At 37.5% G+C, this 14,723-nt stretch overlaps 1 protein-coding gene across 1 annotated transcript in view; it reads right to left on the bottom strand.

Moving 5' to 3' along the window:
• CLTC (clathrin heavy chain) overlaps positions 1 to 14,723 on the bottom strand; it is a 63,085-nt gene that overhangs the window by 30,578 nt on the left and 17,784 nt on the right. The window contains exons 2-7 of the mRNA XM_068978400.1: positions 10,361 to 10,568; positions 7,452 to 7,720; positions 6,640 to 6,801; positions 4,468 to 4,581; positions 3,740 to 3,913; positions 417 to 614 (exon numbers count right to left, since the gene is read on the bottom strand). Coding sequence (XP_068834501.1) covers positions 417 to 614; positions 3,740 to 3,913; positions 4,468 to 4,581; positions 6,640 to 6,801; positions 7,452 to 7,720; positions 10,361 to 10,568 — 1,125 coding nt within the window. The remainder of the gene's footprint in view (positions 1 to 416; positions 615 to 3,739; positions 3,914 to 4,467; positions 4,582 to 6,639; positions 6,802 to 7,451; positions 7,721 to 10,360; positions 10,569 to 14,723) is intronic.

Genomic DNA, 14,723 nt, shown 5'->3' with positions numbered 1-14,723 from the left:
GTCAGGGAGTAAGGTATTAATTCAGCCCAACAAAATACAAAAATGATGAGGATAAATTCAGGTCAAGTTCAGACAACTCTTCGTACCATGAATTGAACAAGATCTGTTTCATCTTTAAGATATAAAATCAGTAGCTATCATAAGATCCAACTAAGAAAACATTATTACATCTATGTCAATCAGAGCCTGTTAGATCTACACATCATTCTAACAGTCTGAGTTTCAAAAAGTTAACCAAATCTAGAGCACAGAAAAGTAACTAACTAAATCTAGAAGAAACTCATTCTACTGGAAAACATACCCTTAAAAAAGACTCCTTTCTCTGTGGGAAGCTGGTTCCACTTGAAACAGTCTTAGAAACAGAGCACGCTGGCATCAATCCAGACATGGCAATTTTCATTTTCATAACTACTTACCTTTGGAGCATTAGCAGCCACCTTCGCTGCCTCTGAGTAATTTCCCTGGGCAAAAAGAGCATTAAATTTCCGGGCAAAGAGTTCTTCAGCACCAGCTAAGTTGTTACGTACAGCCATTCTCAGAGCCAAATCAGGATTTTGTAGGACATTGGTGATATAAGGGATTATGTTTTCTTCTTCCACACATACTGAGAGAACCTGCAATTTAAGATCTAATGAACAGCTGCAATGTGTTCACATGAGTATCAGATACTAAATATGTTAAATGCTGATGACTACTGAGTGACAAAGTAATAAAACTGGGATGGCTGCTTTCTTGTTGCCACTTTAAAAAAAAAAAGAGGGCAGAAAAGAGAAGACTAAGGGGTGCTGCTAAACCAACTGGGGGTTCCTAAAAAAACCTATATGCAGGTCAGGAAGCAACAGTTAGAACTGGACATGGAACAACAGACTGGTTCCAAATAGGAAAAAGAGTATGTCAAGGCTGTTTATTGTCACCCTGCTTATTTAACTTCATGTTCTCAGAGTACATCATGAGAAACGCTGGGCTGGAAGAAACACAAGCTGGAATCAAGATTGCCGGGAGAAGTATCGATAACCTCAGATACGCAGATGACACCACCCTTATGGCAGAAAGTGAAGAAAAACTAAAACGCCTCTTGATGAAAGTGAAAGAGGAGAGTGAAAAAGTTGGCTTAAAGCCCAACATTCAGAAAACTAAGAACATGGCATCTGGTCCCATCACTTCATGGGAAAGAGATGGGGAAACAGTGTCAGACTTTATTTTTGGGGGCTTCAAAATCACTGCAGATGGTGACTGCAGCCATGAAATTAAAAGATGCTTACTCCTTGGAAGGAAAGTTATGACCAACCTAGATAGCATAATAAAAAGCAAAGACATTACTTCCCAAAAAAGGTCCATCTAGTAGTCAGGGCTATGGTTTTTCCAGTGGTCACGTATGGATGTGAGAGTCGGACTGTGAAGAAAGCTGAGCGCCGAAGAATTGATGCTTTTGAACTGTGGTGTTGGAGAAGACACTTAAGAGTCCCTTGGACTGCAAGGAGATCCAACCAGTCCATCCTAAAGGAGATCAGTCCTGGGTGTTCTTTGGAAGGAATGATACTGAAGCTAAAACTCCAATACTTTGGCCACCTCATGAGGAGAGCTGACTCACTGGAAAAGACCCTGATGCTGGGAAGGATTGGGGACAGGAGTAGAGGACGACAGAGGATGAGACAGCTCGATGGCATCACCAACTAGATGGACATGAGTTTGGGTAGACTCCAGGAGTTGGTGATGGACAGGGAGGCCTGGCATGCTGCAATTCATGGGGTCGCAAAGAGTCAGACACGATTGAGCTACTGAACCGAACTGAACTGAAAATAGAGCTGTCTTGTAATATAAATAACTCCCTATCTCATACAGTCCAAACTCTTAATTGCTTTCCTACCATCCATTCTTAACATGGCATGGGCTCACCTGGAAGAAGTTTAAGATAAACTCCTCTTAACTCTGATTTTTCAGTAATTTTAATTACATTTACATTCCCAGAGTTCAGATTATATACTCAAGGAGCGAAACGACCACTGAATCCTCACACACCTTATATATTGCAAGGTATACAGTAGATGCTTAATAAATGTAGCACCAGTAAAGAGCAACTTCTAATTGCTTCTTTTTGAAGAACAATTAATTACCTACCCTCAGTCCTGCTAGTAAGTCACTGTCACAGAATGCCAACCAATTGGCTTAAAAGCTGAATTCCTGTCAGTTGCCAAAGAGAAAAGGAGCCCTTCGTCATGCATCCATTCCTCTCCCCAACACCAGATCTGGGGAGCCAGCTTACACATTACTTCTATTCCCCGTAATGACAGTTCTCATACCATCATTTCTCACCTAAGTGTTTCTCAGTCACTATTCCACATAAAGAAAGGAACTTGTCTTTGTCTTTAATTCTATTTTTCGCACCAGGGCAGTGTTGAACACAAAGTAAATGCTTAATATTTGTTAAATAAGTGAGAACTCAATAACCAAACAAGTAATATCTATTTGCCTGTTCTATTATTCCCTTTGAGGAAAATGAAATTTTAACCTCCAAGTCTTTCATTTCTACAGATCTGACCCCCATCTTCCAAAGCTTAGGTCATTCTATATCTGCAATGTGACACTATACCCTATATTAAGATTTCTTTTTTTAAAGGGAAGAATTCTTTCTTTATAGTTATTTACATTTTCATTTTTAATACTACTTCTTAGGAAAAATAAGGAAGATGAACAAACCCACTTCCAACTGTACTTTCTGTAGCCTTCTTCAAATACCAAATCCATAGTTTCATCTTTATCCCATTTTTAGATTGTATTAGCAGGGTTCTAGAAACCAGTACTTAAGACATACAGGGGGAAAGATGGTTCTTGTATCTTCTAAAGTATTCAGTTCTACCAAGTTTAGACTGTCATCTTGATCACTTTTAATTCTGCAACCAACAGAAACCATACTCATTCCTTCAGGGGACTGAGTTGGGTCCAGCTATAGTTGGCTCTGATCAAAAGAGTAAAGCTCTGAGCCCTATAGGTTATTGTGAACATTCATCTCATTCAAAGCAGCTGGCAAAGAAAACTTGTGGAGAGAAGGGAAGGGAAACAATCAATAATCAAAATTATGAATATTAAATATACAATGGTAAAATTTTCAGGATATTTTAGTTAAAACAATTATCTCTGGCTTAACAACTTTACGATTATAAAATTATCAGTAATCTAGTTCACCAAAAGACACATTCACTCCTGATTTTTCCAAGAGAGGCACATCAATAAATGAACACAACTCAATAAATGAATAAATGAATGCAAGTTGATAATGAGTCTTACAGATTACAGAAGAAAACCCTATTAAAAAGTATATAGTCTGGGAATCCCCTGGTGGTCCAGCCCTAGGACTCACCACTACTGGGGCCTGGGTTCAATCTCTGGTTAAGCAACTAAGATACCACAAGCCCTGGGGTGCAGCAACAAAAAAAAAGTATATAATCTATCAGATGTCATCCTATCAATTTCTTTGCATGAAGAGGTACTTCTCTTGATAACAGAGACACAAACACAATCCTTAGGTGGCTACACTGTATGCCAAATAGTTCCTCTCTCTGAGATAGTGTTAAAGAGAGATTCTGAGTGTAAAGTAGTATATAATATACATATGCATCTGTATTTGTAGATATACATTATTTTCTGACATCCAAAATTACCATTTACTTTTTGGAAAAAGGCTAACCATGTTAAGTGCTATTTTCTTTATCACCTAATTTGATTTTCAAGGTGTCCTTACCTGTCCCTTTCTGTTTACTCCAATTATTCCAGCTGTGGCTTCATGAGGTGCAGTGACAAAGATCGTTTCTCCACTGATTCTATTCATGTAGATGCAGGTACCAGTCTCAAGGTCATAGAGGTGGATGTAACCATACTTCGTAATCAAGAATACTACATCATGCTTTTCACTGATCTGTATAAAGAAAATAAACACTTCAGTAAAATAAGTGAAAGTGAAGTGAAGTCGCTCGGTTGTGTCCGACTTTTTGTGACCCCATGGACTGTAGCCCACCAGGCTCCTCCGTCCATGGGATTCTCCAGGCAAGAATACTGGAGTGGGTTGCCATTTCCTTCTCCTCAGTAAAATAATGAACCTACAATCAGAAAATTTAGTCCCATTCCATTTCAGAGATGGTAAAATTCTAGGATTTTGACAAGAGGCTTTTATGAAAAATTAAAAACTAGTATTTATGGTTTCTTCATTTTTATTGCAGATTCAAACATGCAATGTCCCAAGCTCTTACATAAAATACAAGGATATTAATAAACTGTATAAAATAAAAGAGAAAACATAATTCTGAAGAACCTGAGATAACCCAATTTATATATTACATAAAAGAGTATTACTTTACAAAGTTTCACTATTTCTGAGTAAAGGCACCACTTAAATTATACTGTCAGTAGTATTTTTTTAATTACTCATATTTAGAGGACAAATTTTAAGTTCTTTAATTTTTCTTAAAATACCTGCATTGCAACAGGAAAGTCATTTTGTGCTTCTGGAGGAAAGAAAACATCCACTGCCTTCTTTGGAAATGGTTGGTTCCCTGTCGGTGGTGTGCCAACTTCAATGATATGTAACTGTTCAAAAGAAAAGTAAAACTTATGATCAACTGCTTAAAAGGACCATAGCAGCTTTATTTGTGAAAACAACCAAATGTCCTACAATAGGTGAACACTAAACTATATGGTAACAACCATACCATGGAACACTCCTCAGTAATAAAATAACTTTCAGACACAATGTCCAGTGAAAACACATAAAAAATGGCTACTCTTCATAAGAGCACATACTATATGATTCTACTTATAAAGCGTTCTTGAAGAGACAAAATTCCAGAAATGAAGAGTAAATTAGTGATTTTCAGGGGCTAGAGAAGGCGAGCTGGCAGTAAGCGGTTGTAACTATCAAGGGGTAGCAAGGAGGCAATCTTTGTGGTAATGGAATAGTATGTATCTTGAATCTATAGGTGACAAAATGACACAATTATATAATTGTATCAATGTCAATTTCTGGTTTGTCAAATGTACTAAATAGCTATGTAAGACGTAACCATTAAGGTAAACTAGGAAAAGAGCACAGGATCTGTCTATACTATCTTTGCAGTTTCCCACGAATAATATGTATTACTTCAAGATGAAAATTTTAAAGTCAGTTGAATAGCTCAACCACATCTCAATCTACCTTAAATTAAGAATGGTAAAACAACACCCACAAAAAGGCATTCTCATGGCTTTCGATTATAATTAAATTTTCCAAACAGAAATCTAACAAGTTATTAAATTCTTCTCTGCCCACACCTACTCTAAATACAGGTAAGTATACACCCAATACTGTCAATGGAAGAGTACTATATATTTTGCTTAGTCATGTGAGGAATGGACTTAAACAAAAAATAACTCGTTTTCCAAGATATATAACCATATGAAAGTTATAGGGTCTCATCCTTAATTAGAATGACTAGCTATACTGAAAAAATTGTCTTCCCTTAAAAAAAATATGGCCGACTATAAAATATATAGCATGATATATCAGGTAAGCTCAAGATCCTATAAACTGGTTTTCTGATACTACAAAAATTATATACAAGGTTTTTTCTTAAGAGGACTTTTCAAAAAATGTCACACCCTTGTGTCTTTGTTAGTGCATCTAATTTCTAATGTCTATGGGTTTTTTGTTTAAAATTCATCAATTCAGATCTAAATATCTAAATTGTATTTTCTATCCTTGGCCTATTGAGAGGCTGGTAGGAACACTCCTCGGTTCAGGGATTATTCCTCTGAACTTTTGGGGAGAACTCTACCTCTGTACATATGTTCCCGGCCAGATTACAGGTTACTGATTACTGTATTTTAAGCAATCTCTATCTTGGTTTTTTAAAACTACTTAACATGGAAAATATATTATTTCAGAGAACCTGCTATGGCGATGAGAAGAGCAGTCAGACTGCATTTCCAGGGGCAGTCATGCCAAGCGGGCATCCAGCAGTGCAATCGCAGCAGCAGGGCCTCAGAGCTTTGCGCCAGGGCTTCTGGCTGCTGCCCACTCTCCTAATTCTCCCACCTTGGTTCTAAACCTTCTTAGGTAATGCAAACTACCCACTGTACTTTCATTATTAAACTTTATGCTCTAATCAACCATACCCTGTTTCTGTTGTCTGCAACTAAGAACCCTACAAAGCACTTCAACTTGTCCAAGTGATTTCAACGTATAGTCAGGGCTGAGAAGCTCTGATTTAAGGGAACGGTACTGAAATTGTGGTCCACTCTATCTAGTCATCTACAGCATTTAAAATGCACACTATGAGTTCCACTTATTGAATCAGACTCTCTAGATGGAAGGCACACAAATGTACATTTTAGCCACCCTAGTGATTCTTAATGCACAGGAAAGCCTTTGGTAAAGGCAATGAAATAAAGTCTATAAACAGCAGATACAGATAAGCTGCTTAAGAAACATTCACTTTAGACAAGTATCACCAGAAACAGGATTTAAAGAAATTAAGTCACCACAAATCTGAATGTTGAAAACAAATTAACAAGAGAGAAGACTATTTTGAAATCAGATAACAAATTAATTAGTAACAGAAAGACAAAAGGCAAATTGTCATTAAACCAATTTCCAAAGGCAAAACTTACCTTCCCTCCTGCTTGACCCCGTACTGCAAAACAAAACAATGTTGACTCTTCTGCATTGCCTTCCATCTTAAATTGTGCGAAGCTAGCCGCGTGTCCTTCGATGGGCTGAGACACCTTCCTATCTACAGAATATAACTGCATAGCTCCTACCACACGATTTTGCTACAAAAGATCAAGCAGAATAAAGTTTGGGGTCCCAACGAACCAGTAACTTCCACATACAATAATCAGTGAAATAATTAAAACACTTTATCATCTTTAGAAGGATTTACAATTCCTTTTCTCTCAATGTAGATTTGACACTTCTTAATTTAAAATTTAGTTGCAAACATTCTATTAAAGCTTAACATGAATGTTTACAATGTGCCTCACATACAACCATCTCTTTACACTATTTTTTTTTTTCGCTCAGTCGTGTCTGACTCTGCGACCCCATGGACTGTAGCCTACCAGGCTCCTCTGTCCATGGGATTTTCCAGGCAATAGTACTGGAGTGGATTGCCATTTCCTTCTCCATACACTATCTTTTTTTTAAAAAAAGAAAGATACAGGAGTACTCATTCTGCAGTAAATATTCACAATAAATTCCAAATCACTCCAACTCATTCCCTCAGCCCACAGAGAAGACCTCAAAACACCTTGCTAAGAGTACTCCAACCTGTATGACAGTATAAGGGCATAAAACCAGCAACTTTTTAAAAAAAAAAGGGGGGGGTCAGATTGGCAAAGAAGATACAATTTCAAAATAAACTACATTCCAAGCACATAAATTCTCTAGACCCTTTCTTTATTAAAAACTAGAAAAATGTTACCTGTGCAGATATGCCAGTCAGAAGTAACCACTTCTGCTTTGCATCAGTTCGATAATTGATAATCTGGCAGCCTGCGAGGCTAGAGTGGCGATCAAACATTTTCACCGGCTGCGACTCCCCTTCCATACTCCAATGATAAACTGCATTATCCGTAACAAGAGCAACCGTATTCAAAGAGATCCATTTCCAGAAGGTCACATCATCAGTCATGGTATGGGCCTTCATTTTACTTTTCATTTCAATGTTAAATATCTGGAGAGTTTTCCCAGCTAAAAACAAAAGTAAGAATTAAATCACTAAGAAAGCAAAGCTCAGGATAAATTAGTATCTAGCTAGATCAGCGGCAAAATCTGTAACTTCCAAACAAAATGGTCCTAGCATGAGACTCAATATCTACAGAAGTCACATTGACAGAACTGCAACCACTGAGGAGCTGGGACTGAGCAATCTACACCTAAACGTGAAGCAAAAACGATCACCTCTAATAAACACATTTTAAACAGACAGTATGACTTCCAAAGAGTTTTAAATCCCAACTAAAATTGAACAGCTCCCTTAATGATGAAAAACAAGTTGTAACCTTCATACTTAATTAAGAATGCTTACCCATAAACTTAATGGTTGGTACACAGAAAAAAACAAATCTGATTCAAGCACATGGGGAAAACATCTACTTTTTAAAAGGCAGCCATCCCCCATTCAAATATATCTTGTGGAAACTTCTTTGGAAGAGGATCTACTGCAACTCTACCTTGTGCCACTAACACATGAGAGAGGTGCAGGCTACACTGTACTGGTTTAAGATACAAAGGGAAGGTAGAGGTGCTACAGGAAAGGAGAGGAAGACAAAGGAGGGTGGTTTCACATTTAATATATTAAAGGTAAGCACAAAATTCAAGCCTCAACCAGTTAAAACAGCAAACATTTAGTAAAAGAGGATGAAATCTGCTATGAATGTTAAGAGTTCACTGAGTCAGATGCAAAGGTTTATACTTAAAATTTGAGACCCATCACAATCCAAAAAGTGATTTGGTTTAAGTTAATAGAGATCAAAGCCCACAGCTAACACTAGGCTGTCTAATTCGTATTAGTCCTTTAGAGACTAAGGAAAAGTCCATTCCTGAGCCTCAGAGAATTTGGCTCCTGAAGAACAAAAATTATAAGCTAACAAGGGAGTGGGGGTGGAGAGAGGGATGGGACGGGACACAAAACACAGAGCTTTGCACCACAGCCCTCCTTAATCACTGCACGGGCAAAAACTCCTTCCACAAAATGAGAATGCTATCCCCATCCCACACAACATGTAAACCACAACCAGACCTGGACAACTGTGAGAGTTATGGTCCTGTTTATAAAAAGCAACCAAGGGATTTGAAACTGGATTCAGGAGGAAGCCGTATTTGGGAATGACTTAACTTTCCTTTGTTTCTTCCCCAGCCCTCAGTTAATTACATGTTTTATTCTTTATGTGAAAGAGGTCAGAGCATACGTACATGGGGTGTTTTGGGGAGGAGGGCAACGGTTGACAGCTGAACTGTGCAGTATAAACACACAGGCACAAATCTATAATGGTATTACTGTATGCGGCTCTGAAAACTTTTTCAATTTATTCTTTTTATAGAACAGGACAATAACTAATACAATCTAATTTAAGAAAACTCACCATCTGCACACATAAGAAAGCATTAAGAAATGTGATAAAATAACAATAACATTAAAAATAGAAAAGAATTATGAGAAAATTAAAACGATGGCCTTTTAATAGAGGGATGAGAGCTGTTAAGCAGTTGAATTTAAATTCTTTATAAGGAGGCTGAAGGGAACTTACTACCTTAAATATGTACTGCAAATAACAGACCACCACAGAGTAAGTATCCCAGGTAAAATCTGGACCATCTTTCCCAGAGATGAGATCAGCTTCTATCTTAGAGATGTAACAGTGACTTATTTGAATATGTTTTCCTCTCTACCCCTCGCCAAACCAATTTAATTTCCAAACAGTGTTACTACTAAACACAAAATATAAATCATGTGGAAAAAACAAGTCTATTTAAATACTTCAGCACCTGGAACAAGTCACCCACAAATTTACCAAGAAATTACCAAGAATCTGAACACTTCCTCCTACTATCAAGAATAAAAGCAACAAACCAAAAAAGAGGCAATTAAATGTCTCTTTCGGGTTCAGATAGTTTGTTACCTAGCCCTCTTAAGAGTCTGTTTTAAACAGTCAATTCTGCTCTCAGTCTAAAGTTCAAAGGAAAAAAATTAACGTAAGACTCCCAGAAAGTATGAGGGTCTCTGAACTCTGTTTGGACTGACAGGTTGTAGAGTTAGTTCCCTACTACGACAATTAAAAAGTTAGTCTGAATAACACCACTGATTCCAAAAAGTTAATACCCACCTATATATACACACACACTTTAAAAAATTAGTATTAAGTTCAAGCCAGTTTTAGAATTTGTTAATTTAAATGTAACACAAACCTGATGTATAAAAGACACAGAATGAAGTTTATCACCATAACAAAATTCTGCAATATTTAGTTGCTAATACTAGTAAAGTATATTTTACTCCAGAAAACAAATCACTAATTTCTTGTGTCTTCTGTAAAAGGGGTCATGTTTTTAATATAATCTTACCACACCATAGGTATAAAGCTTAAATTCATTTAATCTAAATCTTAAAATTTTCCAAGTATAGGCAGAAAGTAAGACAGCTCACAGAATTATGCCAAGTAAAAGTCATGAAAATAGTTTAAAAAATCAAACACAGTAACAGCTTTCACTTTGCAGATCTATTTAACCAAACTTAATATACTAAAAAAAAAAAAAAAAAGATTCTAATTACTGTATTTGAATAAATTCCTATAGGAAAAGTTTTAAGAAAAAAACACAATCTGTTTATACCTTTCAGTGCAATTACTTTGCTGGCTGGATTCATGATGGCGCTGTCTGCTGAAATTGGTCTTCGAATTGGATTACTTGGGTCATTCATATCAATAATTACCACCTGGGCCTGCTCTCCTACTTTCTCTCTAATGCAGATGAATTTGTCTGACTCCATAGTCAAGGTACTGAAGCCAATGTTTGCTGGGTTTATACCCAGGTTCTGGAGCTGGGGGAAGAAAAAAACAAAAAATATTAATAAATCATGCTACAAAGTGAATTAGAAAGACTTGATATTCATGTGTGGTCATCATTACAAATCCTCATTTAACCATTACTACTTCAAGGTCAACACTGACAACTCCATTACACGGATTCAAATGAGGCAATTAATATAATGGACCTTCTCTCTTCCGACAAGTATGGCATTCGATTGTTTTGTTATAATCCTGCAGTTGTAACTTGAGAGGTATAACCATCTGGTTACAACTAAAAGGAAGAACAGACAGATTTAAAGGGAAGAGCTACATCTGAGAGGTAGCCTTTATGGGTCAAGGAACCTGAGGTAATCAATGTTTCTTGGCTTGGGATCTCTTAACTATTGGACCTGTCCTCTCTAATTCCCTTCAGCATTTAGTAGTTACTTGATCATATGAACTGGACTTCAGGAAACTGAAAATTATTGGTAAATTATAGCATAAATTGAGAGAGTTAAAAATTTCACAGGGTTCTTGGTCTAAAGGAACTTGGATCAGTCAGAGCAGACAAGTTACAATACTTGGCAAAAAGTGCCAAAACAAAGATACATAAGACAGATCCAGTCAAAGGAAGCCTACAGGCAAGGGAGCGAATGTGTTCAACAGAAGCAGACTAGAGAACACACCACAGAAGGATGAGCACATATTAAGGCCTAGAGATATGAAAGTGTGGTCTGCTGCGGCTGCCCTGGTGGTCCACTGGTTAAGAATCTGTGTTTCAATGTAGGGGATGCTGGTTAGATCCCTGGTTGGAGAACTAAGATCCCACTTGCTGGGGGGCAACTAAGCCCATGTGCTGCTACTAAGACCCAAAACAGCTAAATAAATGACTAAAAAAAGAAAGAAGAAGTGTGGTCTGCTAAGGGAATTCTAAGTGCTCTTGTAACACTGGGAATAGAGATTATGTATGAAAGGCTTTTGGAGAATTAAGATTACAAACACAGGTATGGGCTAGACTGGTAAGCTAGATGTACCCCAGTAAGAATCCTGAATTGATCCTAAGGAAACTACTTAAGCATTTTAACAAGGAAAATAATGGAATCAGATTTGCTTTGTGTATGCAGAAGCTATTAATTTGCTAAGCAAATATACAAGATCTAAAAATGACACGTCTTTGAAAACTAGTTACATATATAAGTGAGAACAAGAGAAGATTTCTACCAGAATGGGTCATTTCTCTAGGTAACTAAATGTAGTATAATAAACCACCACTCAAAGGCTACCTGAAGGCTTTCTTAGCTTTGACCAGCCTGAGGGTTTTATTTTATTTTTTTCCTCCAACAAGTAACAAATTCACATGGAACAAAATACAAACAAAAATGTAAAAGCACAGGAAAAGAAAAATCACTGTCACTACTCTCTGCTGGACCAGCTGAGCCAAGGTAACTGTGCAGGCATGCTCAGTCACTCAGTCCTGTCCAACTCTGTGCAACCCCATGGACTGTAGGCCATCAGGCTCCTCCTCTGTCCATGGAATTTTCCAGGCAAGATACTGGAGTGGGTTGCCATTTCCTACTCCAGGGGGTCTTCCTGACCCAGGGATTAAACCTATGTCTCTTTCATTGGCAGGTGGACTCTTTACTGCTGAGCCACCTGGGAAGCCCTAAAAGTTATTCTGTCAAACTCTTCTGCTAATAGAGCTTAACTATAACCAGTCCAGGATTTCAAAAGAATACAACGTAAGATTAAGAGACTACATTGTAATTTCACTTCCCTCTTACACCTCAATGACTGCAGGCACAATGATAAAGTATAGTTACAGTAACTTTGTCACTGAATACTAGGGTAAGTAACCAAGCAATTGTCTAACTATTAACACAAACATGGTAATAAAGTGGAAGATTAACTAGTTGTACAAACTCAAGTATATGCTGTAGTGCAAGGCAAGTATACAAGCTGTGAGATATGTAACTTATAAGTGAGTTTGGTTACAACAACACTTTATGAATTACCAATTTTCATTTCTTCCTAACTTTAACTTTTAGTGACATCCAGTTTCAGAACTAACGGAGAAAGATAAAGAAGTGGTCCTCAACAATCCATGAAGGGAACTTGTCAGGGGTTAAGGCATGCCTTGTGCAAACCAGGCTGTCTAATTTCATAAGAAGTGGATACATTTCTATTTCTGAGTAGACCAGTCCTCATTCTCAAGTTTAATTGAGTTACCTTTCCAATAATTAAAAAAAATTTCAGCGATCCTAGAGCTCCCAGAACCATATATATAAAAGCAACAAGTTATCTTCTAAACTACGCTTTAAAAGAATTCTAGGCTTCTAAGTTACTACCAAGCATTCACCAAAGGCAATTTTGAGTCTCAGCTGTCACAGCTTAAATCCTACAGTGTCGGAGAATGTAAAAATAAACAGTGCTAGTCAAACAGTAAAATTAAAACAAGGATGCAAACCACAAACACACTCAACTAAATGATTCTAAGAGATTTCTTTTTATTCCTCCACATAAGAGGTAGGTAGAAGGCAAGTGTAAGAAAAGAAAACACTATGAGATAATAAAGAGGAGGGAAAATGGTAAGTCAAGAAACATGTGTTTTTTATTCTTTACCAGATCTCCAGATAAATGCAGCAAGAAATGTCTTCAAAAGCCAGCAAAGACCTTCAGCCTCAGGGCTGTTTTATTTGCAGAAAAAGCAAAGATTTGGTGCAAAGTGGGGGGCATTTCCTGATACTTCTCCTCAATCTACGTAGTACTTTTACTTTTTTTTCTCATTAAACAGATTCTACTAAGAAAGTTGTGTATACATATATTTTTTAACCACCTCTATCAACAATGTACTCCATATGAAAGATTTACTTTATTAAAAATAAATAAGAAGTAGGTGGCAAATCCTCACCAATCTACACATTTAAATATTTTAAGATGCATACTTTTTTTAAAAAAAGCATACTTAAGTAATACCCATTCACACAACTTAAATAGGAAACTGCTCCTTCCTAAAAAGCCTCTCCCAGTTGTTAGGATAAGTGACCTATTCCAATAGGTTAACAGAAAGTTACTTTTTCCCCCTCCTCTTCGAATAAGGTCAGTAAGAATTTTTCTTTATTGCTGATACTTCTCAGTGAGAATGCCCAGAACACTCACCAATTCTTCCCAAAATTTCCAAGGATATATTAAAAAGGAAAACATCCCAAAACAATTCTGGTTTAGATGCACTCTCAAAATGGGGTCACATAAAAGGGTCATCATACTACATATCTATGTCTAATAGTATTTGTGTAGATTAAAACTTTAAAATACAACGAAGGGAATTCCTGGCGGTCCAATGGCTAGGACTCCACACTTCCACTGCTACAAGCCCAGGTTTGATCCCTTGTCAGGGAACTAGGGTCCCACAAGCTGCACAGTGCAGACAAAGACCAAAACCCAAAACACTATAATGTTTTTAAACAGGTTTCATTTTCAAAACAGCATATACTAGCCATAAAATATTCCAGTCAGGTATAAAGGTCTAATGGTGATGAAAGTGAAAGAAGAGAGTGAAAAAGTTGGCTTAACGCTCAACATTCAGGAAACGAAGATCATGGCGTCCAGTCTCATCACTTCATGGCAAATAGATGGGGAAACAGTGGCTGACTTTATTATTTGGGCTCCAAAATCACTGTAGATGGTGACTGCAGCCATTTAATTAAAAGACACTTGCTCCTTGGAAGGAAAGTTATGCCCAATCTAGACAGCATATTAAAAAGCAGAGACATTACTTTGCCAACAAAGGTCTGTCTAGTCGAGGCTATGGTTTTTCCAGTAGTCATGAATAGATGTCAGAGTTGGACTATAAAGAAAGCTGAGCGCAGAAGAATCGATGCTTTTGAACTGTGGTGTTGGAGAAGACTCTTGAGAGTCCCTTGGACTGCAAGGAGATCCAACCAGTCCATTCTAAAGGAGATCAGTCCTGGGTGTTCACTGGACATCACCTTCAACATCACCTGATGTTGAAGCTGAAACTCCAATACTCTGGCCACCTGATGCAGAGAACTGACTCATTTGAAAAGACCCTGATGCTGGGAAAGATTGAGGGCAGAAGGGGATGACAGAGGATGAGATGGTTGGATGGCATCACCAACTTGATGGACATGGGTTTAGGTGGACTCCGGGAGTTGGTGATGGACAGGGAG

This window comes from Capricornis sumatraensis, chromosome 8 (assembly GCF_032405125.1).
Source record: "Capricornis sumatraensis isolate serow.1 chromosome 8, serow.2, whole genome shotgun sequence".
NCBI classification, from domain to species: Eukaryota; Metazoa; Chordata; class Mammalia; order Artiodactyla; family Bovidae; genus Capricornis; species Capricornis sumatraensis.
The sequence above is the reverse complement of the archived record's forward strand: the minus strand, read 5'-3'. Positions and strand labels throughout refer to the sequence as shown.